Raw genomic sequence first — 22,432 nt, forward strand, 5'->3', positions numbered from 1 at the left:
CCTCCATACAGGAGGACAGACAGGAGAGTCGGATCAGGTCTTGCAAAGGAGAATCTTTATTTGGGAAAAGAAGACAAGACAACCCAATGGAGCGATGGGGAAGAGCTCCAAACAATACTGGAGTCCACCTGCTAGAACGAATCTGCTAGTGCAAAACTTCTACACACAGCTCTGCTGAATCACTTTTGTGGTTCACTCTTTCCCCAGCAAAAAGCCTGCTCAGGGTTTTTACCATCGATAGAGGGCGGTCAGCAGAAGGGGGTCAAAAAAGTCAAGACGACAGGCTGGGCCTTCATCGCACCGCTGGAACCGCCATCTTGACTTTTTTGACCGCACCCTGCAGATACCCCTCCAGTGAAACACAGCAAATACCTTGAACCCCGACACAGTGGCTCATGAGCAGTGATGCTGCTGCTGGATGAGCTGAAAAGCAAAACATAAAATACCCTGTTTCATATTTGGTAACTGCTCTTTACTCAGTTGTTAAAAAAAAAAAAGTTGCATCTTTCTACTGTTCCCAAAAATAGAATTAAAAAAAAAATACAGATCAACAAAGAGGTTGTAGAGAATCTCCTGTACAAATTATACACTTACGAACTCGTTCTTAAGTCAAGATAGTTCTTTCATATCACTACGTACTTCACTGGCAATTTTTACCTTATTCTATCCCTTTTTTTCCCCCATCAATTATTTTTACATAACTTTACATCTGATGCTATAACTGGGAACCAAGCTTCATTTAGCCAGTATGAATAAAAAGCCATTTCAGAAAGTAGCGGAATATGTAAAAATCAAAGAATGAAACCAAGGTTCCGCAGGACAGCAAAATAAAATTGTGGCAAATTGAGTCGATCAGATCTACCATTTCTAGAAGAAGAAGTCCGGCGCTTGCCTACAGCGTTGCCAAAAAGATTCACAAAAGCATTTGTACAAATTGTGAACTTGGAAGTGATAACAGGCGCAGTGATTCAAGGCAGTTTTGGAATGCAAAAACATATATATATATATATATCTTAAGACTTACAGGCTAGACCAACATGGAAGAAACTGGAATTATTTTTAGTTAGAAAAACGTTCATCTCAATTCTATTTGGCCCAAATGTCCCACTAGATTCTTTTTGTCCCCTTGTTGTAACATAACATTTTCAATATCATAATCTGAACATTTTTTACATTCAATTTACTGGTAGAACCATTTTTAGGCCACGCAAAAACCAGCGACTTTCGTCCCCTTGCTGCAATGGGACATTTTCAGTATCGTAATCTGAACATTTTTACATTCAATTTACTGGAAGGACCATTTTTAGGCCACCCAAAAACCAGCTGCTAAGTATCGTACATCATATCAAATATGAATCTGCCACCAAAATTTAAAAAGAAAATCAATTCTCCGGGAGAATATGCAAAGATGGTTGGAGAACTGCTGTGTCATTTCTGCATTGCTACAAAACCAGTCTGGATTTTGGGGGAAGAGTGTTTTTTGGGGGGGGGCAAGCTTTCCTTTTCTCCCATCCGCTGGAAACGTTAAATGCTAAGGGGGTTTCATGGTTCATGCTCACTTTGCATTCTTGCGTCTTCTAAGTTTGTTCTGGGGAAGGAGGCAGGGACATCTTGGCAGTGGTTATGCTGTATAAAAGCTGTAAGGCTAATTTTCAGAGTCTTCAAAAGTGCCCGACATACCCCTTGTTTAAATACAATTTACCTCCATCAAGATGCCAAGCAATAACAAGGGAAGAACTACGGAATACCATTTTAGAAACGTCAAGGTTCTTGCTAATCTTATTCCTTCTGCAATAAAGCAAAGATGTACCTTCTACAACAGCTCCTACGGCAGTGTTTCTCAACATTAGCAACTCTAAAATGTGTGGACTTCAACTCCCAGAATTTCCCAGCCAGCCATGCTGGCTGGGGAATTCTGGGAGTTGAAGTCCACACATCTCAGAGTGGCCAAGGTTGAGAACCACTGTCCTACGTGTTCCATTAGCACTACCGTTTATTTAAGCCTAAATTTAGAAATATTTTGAGATTAACTCTTGCTTTCCGACTCCCTCATGCATTATTGAAGAAGCCCTAAAAGCCCCCTTAAAAGATTTCATGTTGCAGAACTGGGATTGGAGGCAGGAGGGGAATAATCTTCTCCCCATCCTTTCTGGAAAAAGCCGAATTCTCGTTTTAAATCCTCTTTAAAGACAGCATGAAACCTGATGTCTGCAGGGCTGTTTTAAAACAGGGCCCTTTGGGTTTTAAAATGAGAAATCTCTGACTGGCATCCGAGTCCAAAAAAAGTCCTGCTTTGCTCAGCTACAATCGGCTCCCCGGTTGTATTTTTTAATGAACTTTTAAAACAATAACAATTGTATTTTTCCAGAATCCTGCCCCTACATCTAACCTGTCAATTTCCACATTATATTCCAGGATAACAGTACCCCCCCAGACACATTACATTCAATTTAACTAGAGGAGAAGCAACTTCTCAACATGTCACAAAGGTCTAATCGGTTTTTGTGAGCTCCAACGAATCCAGAATGGATAGAGTTCTGAAAGCGATCAATAGGCTCTTTCAGATTTAATTGCTAGAGAGAGTAATCACTTTTTATCAATGTTCTATGGGGGGGGGGATTCTTCCTGCAAGCAGAAAACTAGCACGCCAAGGAAACGTCTTATTTCCCTAAATTATTAATTTTTGGCTTCCAGGAACCCTTTCTCAGAGGTATATGCAGGCCAGTTCTGCAACTTGGTTTGGGGATAATTTATTTCTCCATGAACAAGATGTAACAGAAATCTTCCTTTTTTGATTTTCATAAGGAGGCTGACGGAGGACAATCACATGAAAACTTATCTTCTACTTCCCATTCTCAAAAAACGGCATTTTTTTACACCCGCGTCTTGATTCTTGTCCACCCAAAAGAAGGGTGTTTCCATTTGGGCTTGTTGGTTACAATGTTTGGGAGTCTCAAGCCACACCTTTGCTGGGGTTGGTATAAATGTGTTAATCTGTACACAATGAGGGAATCCTTACGACCAGCCCATCCAAATTTAGTCAAAACAATGGTGAGGTGGCCACTGTTGTTTCTGTGGAAGCAGCATGGTGAGCTTGGACCTACAGCCAACTATAGGCAGAGAAAGAACCTTGAAGATCTAAGTAGGCTTAGGACATGGTTTTACTGAACACCCCACCCCCAATAACACAGCAGTCACATCTGCGTTAGAACTTTAGCAGAGTTCAAAGCCCAGAGGTCCATTCTGAGCTCAATGCTCACCGAGATAACCCATCTGGAATTGGTTCAGGATGTACCACTGAACAAGAATACAGGTGATGGAGGTTCAACCATCAGGATGGTCCTTCAAGAGAAACCTTCCTGCTCCCGGAAAACTACAATGAAAGCTATTTATTTTGGGGGTAGGGAGATGTCCTTATCTCCAGTCAGGTGTTGATGGGAGATACCAGCTCTTTCTTTTCCCTAGAGATAGGGTGGTAGTGGTGGTGAGGATGCATCATCCTCAACTACTTGTGGCCAAATGGAGAATTTCTCCTGACTAGATTAAGTCTGTGAACCCAACATTCCCAACTCCTAGTAGAAACAATACATGGAGTGATGCTTCAAGCTTGCTATAGGAGTGGACCACAGCTCCAATAAACCCCAGCCTTAGTAATTATGGGCATGGGAATTGTAACCCAAAGGATCAATAGGGCCCAGGCTGTCTGAACTTGCCCTGAGGCTTGCATGAGGACCCCAATGTAAGCTACTAAGGACCTCACGCTAGTAAACCAGTAGAGATTCACATTGGGTCCCCACTGATTTCCTCAATATTCTTCCAACTCTTGGGACAACTGAGAAACCGCAGCGCTGGAATAGCAAGCTCAGGTTTAGTGCTACGGCTTGTGATAACAATATATGTCGAGAGAGAGAAAAAAAGAGAAAGGCCATAGTTTAATGTCAAAGTGCTCCGAGAAAGGACCAAGGTCGCATCAATCCAGAAGTCAATTCTGCTGCCATTTCATTGATCCAGTTGTTTCTCTTGCCAACAGCTGGCGGCTAATTCATCTGAAGTTTTCTAAAACTCCATGAACCACCTCAAGCTATTCTAAACCACCTTGGTTTCACCTCCTGAGCTTCACTTTCAGTGGGGAAGAGGAACAGAAGCTGTAATATTGCCTGTGGGCATCTGGAAGCCTTCCCTTGCTTTGGTTAAAGGACAGACGGACATCTACTAGGAGCCAAATGGACATTCAGGGCCAACCATTTTAGACAGCTCGTAGCTGCTCAGTTTTGTGCAGGACCCTGCCCACCTCCCCTGGGGAAGAACTGGCTCTCTTTTTGTACCTTCCCCCCATATCTTCATGGATCAACATCCCACACACAATTTGGCCCTTCCACCATATTTTCACCGCACGCCCCTTGGTCAGCCCTTGCCCTGTTGGCCACAGGGGACAGAATACATCTAGTTTGCTGCAGTATGGCCTGAAAGATCTCACGACATAAAAAAAAAATACAACAGGGTCACAACAGAAAGCCTAATCCGAGGAGCAAAAACGTCGTTTTGCGTTGGAACGTCCACATCTGGAGTACTCCATGTCTCAGCTGCAATGCGGGGAATACGTCCGCCCTAAGGCAACGGGTAAGAAGACATTTCCAGCACCGTTCCAAAAAGCTTTCTTCTGCCCACGTTGGCTGAGCTTCCAAGAAAAGCCAGCCTCCAAAAATAGAAGGAAGGAATCCAACCAAGAAGCCATCTGACTAAATGTCTTGATATCTAAATTGATAAATTGATTGGTAAATGCCACGCAACTGGGAAGAACAACTTATCCCAAAGACTAACATGCAGAAGCTGGTTTTGGCAGCCTCTTGCAGAAGAAGTTCCAAACTGGGTTGGTCCTCTCCCATGGAGTCAAATTCCAGGTCGGTCCTACCTGGATTTGGGGCAGACAAACCTGCTTCTGGACCGTTGTGCCCCTTTCAGAAAGATGTGACTTATAGTTCATCTCCCTGTGTAGAGTCACTTTCAAAAAAAATATTACGAGGAGGAGTCATTTTTCCAGTTGAGGGGACAGAGGGAAGGAACAACTGGGGCCTGACAAAACTAAGCGTGATTTCCTCAGGACTTACTCAGAGGTCTTCCACAGAGGAGACAAGCAGATCACATCTACAGACCCTTCGGCTTGGTGAGTTATTTAGAATCTTGAAGGTCCTTTGCTGTCTTCAGAATCAGGTGAACGTCAGAGATGGGGTAGTCCTGGGTTGAAAAGAAAGAATACAGACTTTGAATGAGGGAGAAAGTCTTATAAATTGCAAACAACACACTCTTCAACAGGTTAGAACTCCTTTTGTATGATGTCCCCAACTTCTGGACACCCAGAGATCTGCAGATGACCACCAGGGTCCATATCTCCCTTGACTTTCAGGGTTTTTTTTAAACAAATTAAAATAAGAAGCAAGTCTGCTTTTTCATTCCCCGTAAGAGCCATTCTGTGAATGGAAAAGACTACTCCGCAGGAGCCATTTTGCAGAAGTGCCCATCACGAAATTCCAAATAAAATTTAAAACCTCCCTGCCACCGATTCAAGAAGTGTTCTTTTCACTTGCTGACAACACTACGCAATTGCGTCTAACCCAATCATGTTTGGGGCATAATTTCTTTGAATAACAGCAGACGAGGGAAAGAATCAGTAACACAGCTGAGATTTCCCCTCGCTGAGAATTCTGGGAATTGAAGTCCACACTCCCGGAGGATGCCCAGATTGATGAAGACCCCAGCTAGAGAGGAAAATAGGATTTAGAGGAGTTGAGTGGCCTTACTGGAAATGTTCCAAATTTGAAATGACCCCCTTTCAAATTGGGAACAGACATTTCAAGCTCAAAACAGCCCATTTCAGCCCAGGGGTGTGTAGAAAATGGTTGGAGCAGTTGCGAGGTTGGAACAAGCCCTGCGAGCTTGAAACGGGGGATTATGAATTCATGATATCTTTTTCTTTGCATACACTTGTTAAAGAAAACAGTCAGAGAACAATACAGTAGGAGATTCCAGAAAGCTATTTGCAATAAAAGCCTCAAAGACGGTTAAGTTGGACATCTCATTAGGACATCCCTGGATAACCAGAAAAAAAAAAATAATTGGAATTCACAGATAAAATCCACCTTATTCAACCTAGAAGCAGCCCCTTGGAAACAGGAGAAAAGAGAAACAGGAACAAAGGAGAAGTTGTCTGCTGTGTATATTTATTTATTTTGGTATTGCTTTTCTTGTTTTCAAACTGTTGGCTGCCCAGAGTCACTGGGTTGCGGCGGGCGGCGGCAGGAATTAAATAAATAAATAAATGTTGGCCGCAATGATCTTGCCTGCTGGTAGGAGGAAATATGGCTTGTTCAACAAGTCACGGTTAAAACAAAGGCTGGCTTGATGCGAACGCAGCCGTGGCTGGGGCTGTTGCGAGCCAGGAAGAAAAGCATTTTGTTTTCCCCTCTTCCTTTACCTGCAGAAGACGCATATTTAGAGTAAAATCCCCTTCTAGCAGCTGATCTCGAATAAGCCTGTAGGATAACGAGAGAGAGAGAAAGGTGATTTCGCTTGGATCTGCTGGCTTCGTCCACCCCAACGGGGAGGGCTTGAAAGACGGCGGACAACGCGAGAGGCAGAAATGAAAAAGGAGCGTAAACTTTTGCATTCCCTTCTCAGAAAGTCTCAAAAACAGTTAGATCAGTGCTTCTCAACCTCAGCCGCTTTAAGAGGGGTGGACTTCAACTCCCAGAATTCCCCAGCCAGCCATCCACCCCTCTTAAAGCGGCTGAGGTTGAGAAGCACTGGTCTGGAGACACATTGGCATCTGAAAATCCCTTTTTATTCTGCAGACTTTTGGCCAAACCCTTAGCCTCGCACAAGGCGGCCACTGAAGCAAATTTTATCTTCATTCCCTCTCCTGTTCGAGGCTATTCTGAGGGCTGGGGTTGGTAAGTGGTAGACTGCCTCTGCAGGTGGAGGCTCCATTCGGTTCCCGCGGCAAGCGGCCGCGGCCAGTCTTTGCCTCCCACCGCTCGGGCTCCCCGCCGGCCCCCGCCCCGAACCAGTGAGGAAAAGAGCCGCTCACGTCAGCATGGCGCAGCAGACCAGCAGGAGGAAGTCGAAGCGACTGTTGTCGGCGAAGAGGGAGTCCCAGATGCGAATGACGTCGGGCAGCAGGAACTCTTGAGAGAGCAGGAGCGTTAGCCAGCGGAAGGCAAAGAACTGCGGTTTGATGTTCTGCTCTTGCTGGGGAAAGAGAACATAACATTTGGAGGCTTTGGAAAAAGGGGGAAGGAGGAAGAAAGGAACAAGGGCTTCCTCTGAAGAAGAAGAATCATTACCCTGATTTATTCAGTGTATATGCCACCCGACCCTGGGCGGTTTTCTTGCATGTGGGAAAGGGAGAGTGAAGCCCCTTGTAACCGCTGAAGCAAGATTCACGCAGACTTTCCTTCCGAAGTTTTAATGTCATGAATTAGGGGTCTGCCTGAATCTTGCTTCGGGGGTTAAGGGGCTTCACTCTTCTAAATGAGCTCCCGTCTCAAGGCATCTACGGGGGACACGACCAAGAAGAGCTCCATACATGTATCCATGGGAATCGCTCTCTCTGAATGCTGAAATGAATAAGACCAACTTCATCTTTTCATAAGGCCCCCCTTCAGACAGGGTCCATAGCAACATAGAGGACCTCTTCTGGACGAGGAGAAGACCCCCAGTTCAGGTTGGACCTCTTGGTTTGCAAAACGGATGGGGACCTCTTGAACTTCTAGAGAGGTCCTACCAGCTGGAGGTATCACTATTAGACTGAAAAGACACATTCTGCAATTGAAGAAGCCAGAATCTGACACAAACTAAGATATCACAACATCAGCAATTGCATCCATGGAGGCCAGCCAGGTTCTGGGATCTAAATCTGCCAGCCACCCAGGGGTTTTGAGGGAAAACACTTCCCTTTGTAGCCCACAACCCACAACACCTTGCCTTAGCAACCCACCCATCTCCTCTGGGGGAAAATGACCCCACAAGAATCACGTTAGCCACAAAAGTTTGCACATGTTTCTAGTCCGGTCAGGTGTAGCCATCACGTTGACGGGACACGTCAACGCCACCCAAGCCTTAGGCCTGTACTCTTGAGCACAAGCCAACCTGTGGCCTGAAAAACAGGTCAATTTATATCCTGAGACTGAAACTCTTGATCCACGTTGCCCCACAGGACCCCCCTTTGGGACAAAATGGGCTCCAGATTGAGGTAGGCAGTGCAAAACTACAGAAAATGTAGCTATGAGAAGAGGAGGAAAATGGGGGGGGGGGAGAAAGCCAAGATGCACCCTAATTTTCTTAATCCTCACCAAACTGGAGACCCAGGACTAGTCCCAACCCTCCCTGACAGTTCCCCCAAATAAATTTTAGCCAGTCCTGCTTCTCTGCCTTTCTGTTCTCCGATGAATATTCATGAATATTCCGATGAATATCCACGGCTTCGCACTGTTTGGGAAACTAAACTAAAGGTTTCTGGCAAATGGCGAGGCAGTTAATCCCCAGCAAGGATCCGTTGACTAGACGTACGCGTCTTAATTTATTTAACCACTTTATCACCCTAAAGGAAGCTTGCGGCTTTCGATCGGTAACACTTCCTCTTAATCTCGAACAGAAAAAAAAAAGTTTGGCAAGTAATGAAGCAGATGGTGGAGCTCGCCGTTCTCTCTCACGAGAGGACCCGTCCCGCCTAAGATTTGGTTTGCACCCACTAAAACAGAAGCGAAGGGCTCTGTTTGCTTCAGAAGCACAACTTTAATTCGGGGACTAACTGAATCCACACAAGCCCCCAGAAATTGAGACGTGCTGGAGCAAACCTCGTTGAACACAGGAAAATTTAGTGTTGCATTGCAGAATTTTCTTATCTGGTGATGGTGGAATTGTTGATATGACTGTTTCTTAAATAACAGTGTGGGTGATCTGCAGATTCCCCATAGCTTTTTGCATGGGGAAGAATCCCCCAAAGTTGCTACTGTAATTCTGTGTTGCAAAAAAGTGATTTTAAGTAACATTCTAGTGTCTATTTCTGCATCACAAGACTTAGCACTGGTGTATAAAGCACTTTCAAAGGGGGTTCCACAAGGACTTGAATGGGTTCTGCAGGATGAAGGGGAAAAAATATTTGCAAGTGACTACTTCTTAATCTCCTGCAGAGTTTTTTTCCCTTTTAAGCCCTTGCAGACAGTTTTTTCCCCTTAATCACAAAGGTGCCGTAGAAAGGATGGACCTGACACGTTTAGAAGCCCCACTCCTCTTGATCAGAAGTTCTGGGAATTCATTTGTTTTTTAAAACAAACAGATTATTTGGCCTGAAAAAGTTGGAAAACCCCTGCCTAAGAACATTGAGAAACCTGAGAATAGCTTTCTCCATCTCCATGAAACCTGAACTCCACCAGTAGGGTCTAAGTGGTGGACATTCTTAGTTGGGTTGACCCTGATGGACCTTCCCATTAAGGAAACCCCTTAAATTCTCCAAAGGACCACAGCTTCAGGCTGCAAATTTCTCACCAGCTTCATGTAAAGCTCCGTGTCTTTCTCTTTCAAAGTGATGTAGACCTTCTCCATTTTGTAGGTGATGCCGCACTGAGAGTCATCCAGACTTTTGATGAAGTTGTCCCGGATCTCGGACATGAGGTTAGTGAAACAGAAGAAGGTGTCTGCTTCGGCGTGCTCTGTGCGTGAAAAAGGACACCGTCAGCTCCATTTACTGGGTCACGCCAGCCACCAACATGCCAGGAACATGGTGGTCCAACTTACCTTTCCATTCGCTGTTGGGGTCTGTAGCAAACGTGTAATAAAGAGGGCCAACGATTTCGTTCATCCCTTGGACGTAGGCAATTCCGGGGTTCAGCTTTGCATAAATGAAGAGGATTCGTTCTACAACTTCCCAGTGGGCTTCTGAGCCATCAGGCAGAACTTCATATTCACTCACCACCGATGTTTTAAGAGGTGAGCTCACCTGGAAAAAAGAGAGAGAGAAAATGGTGCCTTAACATCTTTTTTGGATACTGGACTGGGGACTTCTGCATAGGACTCACATTTTCCACTCCTCCTTTCTCAACTTAGCAGGCACTGATCGTCACCCAAACAAAATCAAAGATGCCCTCTCTCCCCCCAGTCCCAAATCCTGGTTTTAGTACCTAAAACCTAATCCAAGGACCCCCAATTTTGAATTTGCATCTGGCAACAATCACCAGCATACAGAATACTTTAATGGCCAAGTATAAAATATATACAAGGAATTTGTCTTCAGTGACGAACCTGCTCACACCTTCCTTGCTCCCCTTAAATTCCACCTGATGTGACTTTTTAAGATTCTTTTAATTAGAATTTTTAAATTGATTTGCTTATTTCTTCGTTTGACTGTTGTGAGCCACCCAGATTTGTTGAAAGTTGAGTGGCATACAAGTTAATCAATTGTTATTGGTCACACAGCCAGATGTTTAGACTGGATTTGGCATTTTTATCCACCTCTCGAGCCCTTCCCAAGGACCTGAGATGGGCTGATGTTATTAAAGGTATTGTTGCAGGATGGAAGCTATTCCAAGTAAAGCTCCTTTTTGCAATTGCAATTATTATCATTATTATTATTAAACAGGAAGTTCATGTGCTGTAAGGCAAAAATGCCAACTTGAGATATGGTGGTACAAGGTTTTTTGGGCAACTGAAGAAAAGTCCCCCCCAGTTTACCTCCTGGTAAATGAGTATTGGGGGGCTGGCTCCAAGCAGTCATCTTGTAAGAGAGCCTGCGACATGTTCCCCAAATCCAAAGTGTGCTTGGTAGTCCCCGAAAGTCAGGGGGCTGAATTTTGCCCCACCCTGCAAATCTGTACCCAAAGTTATTCTCTTACATTGGTGACCCCGCTCCGGTTTCGTGCCACGGTCTGTGATTTGAGGGTTGTCTGTTCCACTCGCTTGCGAAGGGTCTCAAATTCGTTCTGGGGGTCGAGGATCAACAGGCAAGGATACTCCGTTGGACGCTGGAAGAAGGCCATATCAGGATACAGTCTCCTATGTGGGCAAAACAAACCAGGTTTTCTCAAAGAGAGCCTGTTGCGACCCCAGAGAAGTTGCTTCGGCTATTTTAAGAGATGGACAGCTCTGAAACCATTTCAAACGTTCCCTCCCCAAATTCGCCCCATGCCTGACAGTTTGGAGCTAACAAGTTATGTGACCCTAGCCATCATAAATCATGGCATACCGCTGATTATGCCATCTGAACCCTCCCAATGGAAGTTTTTTCCTGAAACTGGGGTTGAGCAAGGTTGAAGGGCGAACCAGCATCTTTACCTACCGGACATCCTTGTCGATCTGCAACAGTACTTCGTTGTCCTTGAAGTAAGTGTTCCACTGGCTGTTGGGGTTTGGATTCAGAGGCTTCGAAAAAGAAGGGTTTGGGAGAAGATGCAGTCAAAACCGAGCAGAAATGCAGTCTTCTGGCATGAATGCTTCCAAATTATTCCCAGGGAACTAAAGACCCACGCGTCTAAACACCTGGCTTGGCTTTTTCCTATATAGTTAAAGCTACTCAGACGTTAAATCGCCTGATCCCCACACCCAAAAAAAAAGACGCTGGAAGTCAAAGCAACTTGAGTCTGCAGACAGCAGTATTTCCCTCCCCGTTAATAAGTGACTATTGACCTACTAGATTTACATTCTGCCTCTCCTTCAGGAGATGAGGTGGCATCAACTACAGGTAGTCCTCACTTAATGACTGTTTGTTTAATGACGGTTTAGAGTTACAACAGCCTTGGAAAAAGTGCTTTATGATCTGTACTTGCACTTATGGCTGTCGCAAACTGTAGCACCAGCCCCCGCGGTCATGTGATTGCGATTTGCTACCTTTTTATGATGGTCGTTAAGTGAATCACAGCAGTCGTTAAGCAAATTCCAGCAAAAAACACCCACTTGAAGAACTGGATTCGTTTAACAACCACATGATTCGCTTAACAACCGCAGTGAACAACCACAAGCCCATGAACATTGCCTTCCAGTGCAGTCTCAAAACAGACTTCTTCAAAAGTCCTTTCTGCTTTGTTAAGCAAGGCTTACTCTCAGACAGATGTGCAAACTGGATCTCAAAATGACGTTCTGAAGAAAAGAGGAATTGTCCAAACTTTGTATGGACAAGTGCAATAAAATATGGGAGTCATTTATACCAAATACAGTAGGTGAAAATAGAAAATTAAAAAAAAACATGATAGTGATATAAATGTATTAGAAATATATACTACTAGAATAATATTTGCATTAGGTAAGTATATAAAGAACTTTAATTGTTTACTGTTATAATGACATAGCAACATGGGTTTTTTTTGTATTTCTTTCACTTCTTTGTTAAAGCACTTTTTATGTGTTTTTTCCCCCCTTTTCAATAATATAAATAAATAAATAAATAAATAACTTCAACATGCACTTAAGGTGCTAGAATAAAAATCTACCTACAGGGTTGTTCTGGGGAAAAAAACAGAAGCATTATATATGCCACTTTGAGCTCCTGTTAGATGAAGCAGGACCTAAATCACATAAACGCAGACAGACAGACGTCCTAAAACCTCCAACTGAAATGTCCACAGTTAGAGGAAAACTTCCAATAAATGGTCCACTTACGTGATCCTCCAAGGTAACGTCCTCTCTGAAGACTCCAAGTTCGGCTTTAGCTATTCCTGGTTGAATAATCATTTCCTTCAAGAACTGGGCGTATAATTCTCTTCAGGGAGGGGGCGATGAGGGTGGGGAAGGTGACAGTTGAAAAAGAATCTCGTATTAGGAACAGGGTTTGCACGCCACCCCCGTCAGCATTTCCAAGCTCTCCCGAAGCTGAGTATTACTTAACACAAGATATACAGCTCCCCCCCAATTGTTTCAAGCACACCCAACAGAACAGTGAGGAAGGAAGGAAGGAAGGAAGGAAGGAAGGAAGGAAGGAAGGAAGGAAGGAAGGAAGGAAGGAAGGAAGGAAGGAAGGAAGGAAGGAAGGGAGAGAGGGAGGGAGGCAGGCAGGCAGGAAGGAGGAGAAGAAGGAGAAGAGAAAGAGAAAGATAAGAGAAAGGGGGGGAGGGAGGGAGGGGAGAGAGAAAGAGAAAGAAAAGAAAAAGAGAAAGGGAGGGAGGGAGGGAGGGAGGGAGGGAGAGAGAGGTGGAGAGAGGGAGAGAGGGAGAGGAAGGAAGGAAGGAAGGAAGGAAGGAAGGAAGGAAGGAAGGAAGGAAGGAAGGAAGGAAGGAAGGAAGGAAGGAAGGAAGGAAGGAAGGAGGCAGGCAGGCATTGATGAGATTCACACAACATGCTACAGTAGGTGAAAATGGAAAGTTCTGTCTTTGAGGACTCTGTCTTAGCACATTGTGTGAACCAGCCCATCCCACTGAGCCAGAATATCTCAACATAACACGGGATGTGTTTTATCACATCCAGATTTCAGAAGCTGCATGAAGCTAAACCCTGAGCTTTAGGGCAAAATCAAAACTACGGTTTTGGACTTATCAAATCTGAAATTATTTGAGTTGCACATATCCCTTCCCTCATGTTCCTTCTTATTTACCCTCTTCATGGTTTTCCGAGATAGAACATCTTTCTTTCCTTTTTGGCAAAAGCAATGAAGTCCCGTTGCCTTGAACAGATTTGCCTGGGAGAATGCAAAGAATGCCATTCCCCGAAGACTGACAGTTATAGGATTCCATGCATTATTAAGAAGCACGGCCCATCTGCTATTTGATCTGTGCTTTTAAAGTAGTACACTCTTACCGCTTTAAATGGATTTCTATTGCAAAAGGCAATTGCTGACTATTAAAAGCAACATCTGTTAATCTGGCCAGGCAGAATACTTAGGAACACAACCTCAACTTTAAATTTTTTATGCACTCTCCTTAGCCGCCAAAAAGGCTGTCCTCACACCACATTCATAGACCCACAAATATCCAGTGTACCCACTTGGCTTTGCACACAAGATGCCCAAATCAGGGGAAAGAAATTTGCAGCAACAGTGTCCAGCTGACTGAATGTTTTCCTCACTCCCAACCTCTTTAAATAGATCTCCAACGAAATTCAAATATACTTGTACATTTTCTCTGCTGGGTTACCTATACATAATTTTTCCAACTTATCCTGTAGTTTTAAAAATTGTACAGGAAGTGTTACCGCTGTCTCTGTTGATTCATCAGCCCTGCAGTTTAGTCAGTCTATGGGGAAAACAAATCTAAACTCTACAGGAAGGAAATGCCTTCACTGATTAATTATGTGCCATCAAGTCAGTGTCAACTCTTAGCAACCACATAAATAGATCTTCTCCTTCGCTTGCCTTTGTTAGGACTCACCAAAATGATCCAAACGAACATGCAAGCTTTCAAGTTAATCGGGTGAGGTTACGAGTTGACCAAACCTTTGGTCGAAAGGTGGAAAAGCGATAGAACATTATGTTTAGCAAAAATCACTAGAGATCTAAAACGGTAGCTCTGTCTGCTGTTTCGCAGTTGGCTTCTGAGCAACGAGAAGGAGCGGTCCGTATTCTCTAGGCCGAGAAGGAAAGGCAGAGGGACGTCAGATGGTTCAACGTACCTTTGCTTTTTCAGTTGGGAATTCCAAGCAGATCTTTCCAGGGGAAGGTAGTTCAAGAGGATCTGCCAAAGGTAAACAGAGAAAAGAGTTTGCATTGGGGGGAAAATGGATTTGGAGCCCCTCAATTTGCTAACCAGCCTTTCCCAACCCAGAATCATTAACCCTCCTTCATTCGGTACAATTGGCCTCATCCAGTCTAGAACATCTGGAGAAGAAGAGGCTGGAGAGAGGTTGACCCCAAAGAACCCAGAATTATTTTCCAGGTGGGCCAGGCTGCCCTTCCAGCAGACCTGGTCAAAAACCACCTGATAAGATCCTTAAGATTCAGGCCAACCTTCTGTTTTATTCATAGTGGTTGTTCCTACTTTGCTTTTCTATTTTATTTTTTTCTCAACGTGCGCAAGAATCATAAGTAACAATACAGTGGGGGACTGTCTTAAATATCCAGCTTAAGACAGAAGCCTTGACTGTATTGTACATCAAATATTTGGATATAATTTGCAGTTGTTTATTCATGTTATATCCAGCTTTGCATGTAAAATCTGAATAATCTTATGCTTATTAACACTGACATTTCAAATCATCGTTAATACTGATCTATCCATATAACCATATAACTATAATAAATATGATATACTATAATATATAAACTATGTTACTAACTCTAACCCTAACCTTCTCTTTCCTGTTTTTCTATCTTTAATGATCTAAGCGGTTCTCAAACATTTTGGTCTCAGGACCCCCGACATTCTTAAAAAAGATCGAGGACCCTAAACAGCTTTGGCTTATGTGGATTCTATCTATCGATACTGACTGTATTTGAAATTAAGGCTGAGAAATTTAAAAATGTTGATTTATTTAACTTCGTGGACCCCCAGACCGCACTTTGAGAACCGCTGGTCTGAGTTATCTAAACATTAGAGTGTTAATCATCTCTAGTCAACAGCGTATAAATACCACCGTATCGAAATAATCTCGTGGATGACGTATGTCTTATAACAATATAATAAAACAATTTTTAGGACAAAATACAAAGGGGAACACAGTAAAATGAGGAGCTGAAGTGATTCGACTTCGTAAGGAGGACCTACCTTCCAGCAGAGGCAACGCAAGCCACCTTCAAAGGGAATTCCTGTAAAATGAAAAATTGGGAGGGAGACGGTTAAATGTAGCCCCTTTCAACACAGCAAGCTCAGAGGGGTTAAGAGGAGAGATGCACACTTCCAGAAGATACAATACAAGATCAACCTATCAAGCTTTATACGACCCAGAATCTGGACATCTTCAAGACGGTCCATCCAGTATTGATTCTGCCAAGGGCGGAAAGGAGGCCGGATGGACGGTCCTTACCTGCGGACAGGTGTGATGGGAGGGGAGCTGAAAGCAGGCCCTCCTTTGTTCATCCCCTCCAAGGCACGCTTGTAAAAACACGGGACTTAAATAAAACTGTGGCTTTACTGTATTTTATTTAATATTTATTCTTTTACTGTAAATCGCCCAGAGTCGCTTCAAGGGAGATGGACGACAAATTTAAACAAACAAACAAATAAATAAATAAATAAATCTCCCACGGTCTGGATTTATTTACTTTACTCATTCATTCATTCCTGCCTTTTTCTCTCTCTCTCTGTGGCGAATATACCTAATACACCTTCCTCCTCTTTTCCCCGTAACAACAACCCTGTGAGGTGGGTTGGGCTGAGAGACAGCGACTGGCCCAAAGTCACCTAGCTGGCTTTCGTGCCGAGAAGGACTATCCGGCCTTATGGCTGTCATAAACAATTTGATGCAATTTGATTTTGAGAACTTACAACCTCCTGGTTTCTGGGCCAGCACCTTAACCACCCCACCAAACTGGCTCTCATTTCTTGTCTTTCTCGTAATGTATATTATTATATTTTACTGTTCTTCCTGCATTGGCTGTTGTATTTGAACACTGCTTGGCCTGGTCTTGATCGCAGCAGTTCTTAAATTCATAAAAATGTAATGTAGTATAATAGAAAGCAAGAGGAAAATTAAACATGGCGTATCAAAACATCAACTATGCATGGATGGATAAGTTTATTAAAAGACCAGGAAGAAGTCACAAGAATAAATTAGAGATCACAAGGAACACAGAATACTCCAAACACTCCGTAAGGTGCTTTGATTTCAGCTTAATATATGCTAATTATGTTTCATAATTGCTTTGTGGGGGGGGGGAACCCAGCCAGTTATGGTTTACTGAATTCCAATCCAGACAGGAAGAGAACCAACTATTCAATCAAGTTAAATTTAATACTATTATTCTTTTCTTTGTTGATGTTATTGAACCCAGACCATGTAGTTAGTTACAAAATTGTGCTAACTCAGAAAATTAGTTCAGCAACCAAAGCAGATCCAGTGATGTTGACTGTTAATACATCAGGGCTTTTTTGCACAATCCAGTTACTTTTTTTAATCTCATAAATACTGAACAAGATACTAGCGTTCGTTTTGTTTTCTCTCTTTTTTTAGAAGACTTTCAGTCACATCATTCCCTCTAATGCAGTGTTTTTCAACCTTGGCTACTTTAAGATGCGTGGACTTCAATTCCCAGAATTCCCCAGCTTAAAGCAGCCAAATTTTAAAAACAGCGCTCTAATGAAAAGCTGTTTCTGCCTGCAGGAGCTGAATTTCATTTCTGCACAACAGTGCAAGGATGAGTCCACTTGTGCCCTTTGGATTCACCTTGCACGCTCATCAGACGTCATTGAGTTCTGGGGTCATCAGCTTTATTTGCATTTCAGTAGAAGATCTTCTTTCCTCTCCTCTCTTCAAGAAAATGAAGCACTAAAAATAGACATTAGGAGACCAAGCAACTGAAGAAAAGACACCAATGGATAGCGATGCCAATATCATCATGCCTTGAGATAAATCAGTGGGGCCACCACATCTAGAACGTGGTGTGCGGTTCTGGTTGCCGCACCACAAAGAGAACACAGTGGAGCTGGAGAAGGTTCAGAGGAGGACAACTAAGACGACCCAGAAGCTGGAGCAGACCCTTATGAGGAAAGGCTGTGACACTGGGGGCTTTCTGGTCTAGGAAGGAGGCGAATGAGAGGAGAGCATGATGGAGGTGTACAAGATGATGCACGGGGTGGATAAAGTGGACAAGGAGAAGCTATTCTCCCCTTCCCAAAATACTAGAACCAGAGGTCACCCAGTGAAATGGAATCTTGGAAGACTCAGGACAAAAGAAAGTTGTTGGTTTTTTTAACACAATGGGTAATTCAACTTTGGAATTTGCTACCTCAAGATGGTGCCGGCTACCAGCTTGGCTGGCCTCAAACAAGGGTTGGACCCATTTATGGAAGTTCTAGGGCTCAAGGGTTCTTGAAGCAGTGGGGCTACCTCTGAAGGCCATCTGCTGGGAGGCTGGTGGGCGTCCTCGGGTAACTGGTGGGCCGCTGTGAGAACAGATGGCAGGACTAGACGGGCCAAGGGTCCAATCCAACAGGGCATGGCTTATGTTCTTGAAACAATTTCCATTCTTTCTGGCATCCTCTGCTTCATCTTTATCCACACAATGATGAAGTGAGTAGCACAGACTTAAAGAGGCAGGATTGCTTTAAAGAGATTCATCGTTGCTATAGCTTTTAATCTAGACCAGTGTTTCTCAACCTTGGCAACTTTAAGCTGGGTGGACTTCAGCTCCCAGAATTTCCCCGGCCAACCATGGGGAAGTGACCATAACACTACACCGTTATTCTCTCACTTTGGCACAAGGCGCATTTCTACATCAGCATACAGAAAAAGGAAGAAGTAAGAACTTGATGCATAGGCATTTTTAAGCTTGCAAGAACATTTTCTGTTAAATATTCATAGAAGTGGTGATTCAGCGACCTTTGGCCCTTGAACACTGATCGGCAGAGTACAGTCAAACCCTATTTGGAATTTCATGGCAAAAAGGGGGAGAAACTTGTTTTTAATATAGGAACTGGAGTTCTGGGGGAAACTAACGAATTTCAATGAATTGCATTGGATAGATATTTGATTCAGTGATTCAGTATTAGAAGAATTCAAACAATAATAATTCAGTGGTAATATGTGAGCTGAGAAAAGGGGGCACTGAGAAAGAAGGAGAGAAAGAAAATCGATGTCTTTGAATTATGAAGGGGGGGTTAGTAAAAGTATCATGGCCTGCAAGAGAAATCATCTATCACTCTATCTGGATCAAATAAAGGCTGATTAATCCCTTGATGATCAGAAGATATTCACATACTACGGGCGTGCCGGTAACAGTCCACAAATTATGCTTGGCCAGTGGAAGGCAAGACCAGTGAGAGAAAAACAATGGATAAAGTGGGTGGGTGGACAGGGTGAAAGCACCTATTAGTAAAAACAGAACAAAAGAGTGAATGTTTGCCTGTGCAGTAACCAATGGTCAAATGTGACGGGATATCTAAGGCACTTTTAATCCAATCAGCCCTGATTCCTTGATGCACAATAGAGGGAAGTGAAAACTAAATTTACCACGTCATTTCTGCTATGGCCTTTAGTAATCCCGTTGTATCTATTCACAATAAGAAAAACAACTGTATTCCTTCCTTTAGGTTATGCTCCACCTTTTTAAGCAACCGCCACGCAAATACATTACATCCAATTCTACACAGGGAGTTTTTTTTCCTTTTCGTTCTGCTTTCATCTTCACACTGCACCCCATTAGATTATTCCAGAATGAAATCCTCCAGGGAAAAAAAATCAATCTATTCTGAGTGCCAGGAGAACCTCTTTCTTACCCTCTCAAAGTAAGCTGTTAAGACACGCTGGCCTGGAGTAACTCTTGTGCAGTTAGATTGTGGTTAGAAAACCACGTGGCGGGGTGGGAAATGAGTTGGTAAAAGAAAATACCTCTTAAGCTACAGTTTTGCATCTCTCTGGGGATATAAAACAAGACGGATACCAACTTTCTGAGATCTGCTGACTTCAATTTTAGGATAACAGTAGAGCTTGTGGCAGGATTCCTACTGCGTGTGAGCTAAAAGTGTATCTTACAAACCCTGCCAGCCAAGGATGGTTGAATATGGCAGAATTACAGCCCCAAACTATTGATTTTTCAAGGTGGAAATGTCTAGGAAGCTTCTGATACAGTCTTCCTCTCTATTCCCCGATGCAGATCCCGCTACACAGACATCAAACCTTCATAGCACAGGGATTATATTCTGCAAATCAGGAAAAGTTCTAAACCGGGAAGTGGCACTCTGCCAAGTCCTGCTTCCAATTCGGTTCCTATCGATCGGTTCTCTCAGCGGAAACGGACATCTAACCCACTTTCTGTGCAAATTTGGGCTGCGTTTCGCCAGAGTCAGCGGTGGCCCAAACACCGCCCTTACCGTTAAAGCAAAATTCACGCAGCTTCTGCAGCACAATGTTGGGCTCGTTCAGGATGTCTTCGAATTCTGCAATTCTGCAGGAAACACAACGCAGACGAAGCAGTGAGCGCGCCACACGCACCGAACCCACAAAACATTCTGCGTGCCAAAAGCATTTTCCCCCTGCAGGCTGCAGAAACATCATTAGGCAGAACGCTCCGTTGGGGCTGAAGCCAAGTGCAAATCAAGTGTCTTTCAGGCCCCATTCATCCTGAGATAAAGCCCAGCCCTGGACAGCGTTCAACAATATTTTTTTTGCCCCAAGGCCACAACTGACCCCTCTATAAACAGCCAGAAAAACACAGCGTTCCGATAAGGACTTTTATCTGAGTAAAGACCAACTTTAAGTGCAGGAAGGGACATGAAAGATGTGCCAACGGCTGTGGCAGTTTCAATGTCTCCCCGGAGCCATCTTTCCCAAGCTGGGGTCCCCCCAGGTGTGTGGGGACCATACACCTGAACAGCCTCTGGTTGCAAAAAGACGCCGAAGGTCCTCCAAAAGTCAGTCGGGCCGTGCAAAGAATTGCTTTGGGGCCCAGCGAGCTTTTGAACAAAACCAGCAATTTCCCCCTGCCTCGGTCCAGAAATTCCCAGTGGCTGGATCCTCGGGCGGCTTAAAACTTTTGCCTTTCTTCCAGATCCAGTCAAGCCGAGTTTGCAAAGGCTGGGCTGGATCTGGAAGAAGTTTCATTTGTCAAGGAGCACCAAAACGCAAGAGCGTTCTTACTACTAAAAAGAAAAAAAGTTTTCTAAGAATCCATGCTGCTTTTCCTTCAGCTGAGGATGGAACGTGGTCCTGCGATAGGAGGAGATGTTCCGCTAATGTTTGTGCATAAAAATCCGAATAAAAACCCTCTTTATCCCAGACTACACCCTCCCAAGGGTTTGACACCCAGGAAAGATCCGCTGCGGGAACTTCTACCACCGGCGGGCCACCCGGGCAACTAGACTTTAAACCGGGCCACTGGTTTGGGAAGGGGTGGCCCCGCGTTGTGGGGCTGCCCTGTTGGGCTCGCTCCGCAACAGCGGAGAGCCGGCCGCTCTGCCCTCCTCGCGGCCCTCGCCGCCTCCTTCCCGGCGAACTCCCGACCCGGGCGCTTCCTCGGCGGTTTGCTTCTTTGTTGCCTTCAGCCCGGGAGGAAACGGAGCGGGGGAAGCGCCGACCGGCGAGGGCAGGACCGGAGAGACCCCCCCCGGATGAAACAGCCGCCCAACCTCCTCCTCCTCCTCGCCCCCCGGGCGCGGGGAGCGCCTTTGAAGCCCCCCCGGGAGGATGGAGGGCCGCGTCTGGCCCGCGGGCAGGGCAGCGGGAGAAGCCGCCCGGCCGCGGCCGCCGCCCCGCGCCCTGGACCGCCGCCGGCGCCGGCCCGCGCCCACGGGCCCCTCTTCCCGCGGGGCGGCCAGCGCTGGCGGCCCCCGGAAACTTCCGCGGCGGCGGCGGCGGCGGCGGGCCTCGCGCGGAGCAGCGGGCGAAGCGGCGGCGCGGGGCTCCCGGGCGGGGGCTCCGGGCCCCTTCGCCGCGGGGCGGGCGCGGGGCGCTCCTACCTGCTCCGGTGCAGGCGCGACATGGCGCAGCCCGCGGGGAACGGCCGGGCCGGGCCGGACCGGACCCCGCGCTTCTCCCGGGCGCTCCGGCGCGGCGCCGGGCAGGACTAAATGGCGGAGGCGGAGGCGGAGCTCGGCTGCCGGCGTCTCCTGCCCGCCGGCCCGGCTCGCGGCTCGCCCTGCCTGCCTGCCTGCCTGCCTCCCTCCTCGCCGGGGCCGGGACCCCGGGGCCCATGCGCCTCCGCCGGCACGCCGCTCCCCCGCTGACCTCTGCGCAGCCCACACGCCAGGGCCCATCCCACGGCCAGCCGAGCCTCTTCTCGGGTGCCCAGGACTCCGGCGCCCATGCCCCGCAGCCACAAAGTGCCCACTGTCTTGTGAGCAGCCTAGACTCCATTGCCTATGCTCCACAGCCAGTACAGCCTCCCCTCCGGTGGCCAAAACGCCAGTGCCCATGCTCCATGGCCAGCAACCTCCACCACTTGTGGGCAGCCTACACTCAACTGCCCATGCTCCACAGCCAACAAAGTGTCCTCCACTACCTTGCAGGGAAGGGCTAGATTTCAGTGCCCATGCTCCACAGCTAGCAGAGCCCTCCAGTGTCCTGTGGGCAGCCTAGATGTCAGTGCCCATGCTCCACAGCCAGCAAGATCCCCCTTCCTGCGCTGGGGGCCACACAGACTGCAACTCCTATCGTGCCTAGCCAGTATAGATAACCTCCCTGGTTGTCCCATGCAGCCTATTGGACTCCATTGCCCATTATCCTCAAACCCGCATTGCTTTTCTCCCTGACTCAGCCTTTTGAACTCCCCAAGTAGAATTGTCTTCCTCTTCCTGCTGATACTGGACTACAACACCCATTGCTCCACCCCCAGCATGACCTCCTCCTTCCCAACCTTCCCAACCTG

General features: G+C 45.7%; 1 protein-coding gene across 3 annotated transcripts; it reads right to left on the bottom strand.

The window, feature by feature from the left end:
* Window positions 1-38: 38 nt before the first annotated feature.
* Window positions 39-21,684, bottom strand: TBC1D13 (TBC1 domain family member 13). Of its 3 annotated transcripts, XM_088147148.1 has the most exons (13): window positions 21,525-21,594; window positions 19,941-20,014; window positions 17,296-17,397; window positions 15,678-15,718; window positions 14,587-14,648; window positions 12,646-12,745; window positions 11,330-11,412; window positions 10,887-11,046; window positions 9,793-9,994; window positions 9,544-9,707; window positions 7,085-7,245; window positions 6,473-6,530; window positions 39-5,235 (listed from the first exon to the last, which is right to left on the bottom strand). In XM_088147148.1, exons 3-13 carry the CDS (start codon window positions 17,306-17,308, stop codon window positions 5,170-5,172), a joined length of 1,110 nt encoding a protein of 369 aa, XP_088003274.1. In that variant the 5' UTR covers window positions 17,309-17,397; window positions 19,941-20,014; window positions 21,525-21,594; the 3' UTR covers window positions 39-5,169. The 3 variants fall into 3 exon arrangements, 2 of the variants coding, with proteins under 2 accessions (XP_088003274.1, XP_088003273.1); XR_015797303.1 differs by lacking the exons at window positions 17,296-17,397; window positions 21,525-21,594 and having other exon boundaries at window positions 39-1,869; window positions 1,949-5,235; XM_088147147.1 differs by lacking the exon at window positions 17,296-17,397 and having other exon boundaries at window positions 21,525-21,684.
* Between the last annotated feature and the right edge of the window lie 748 nt (window positions 21,685-22,432).

The sequence above is a fragment of the Python bivittatus genome, unplaced genomic scaffold (genome assembly GCF_059951505.1).
Source record: "Python bivittatus isolate LINGU-HERP-01145 unplaced genomic scaffold, Pbiv_v1 ctg000160_np1212, whole genome shotgun sequence".
Lineage (NCBI taxonomy): Eukaryota > Metazoa > Chordata > Lepidosauria > Squamata > Pythonidae > Python > Python bivittatus.

Coding starts and splice junctions, on each gene's coding strand:
- TBC1D13 (XM_088147147.1), bottom strand. CDS start 21,547: ATGTCGCGCCTGCACCGGAGCAG. Junction 12,746..14,586: donor TCCCAACTGAAAAAGCAAAG/GTACGTTGAACC, acceptor CCCTCCCTGAAG/AGAATTATACGCCCAGTTCT. Junction 5,236..6,472: donor TAAATATGCGTCTTCTGCAG/GTAAAGGAAGAG, acceptor TTTTCAACCCAG/GACTACCCCATCTCTGACGT.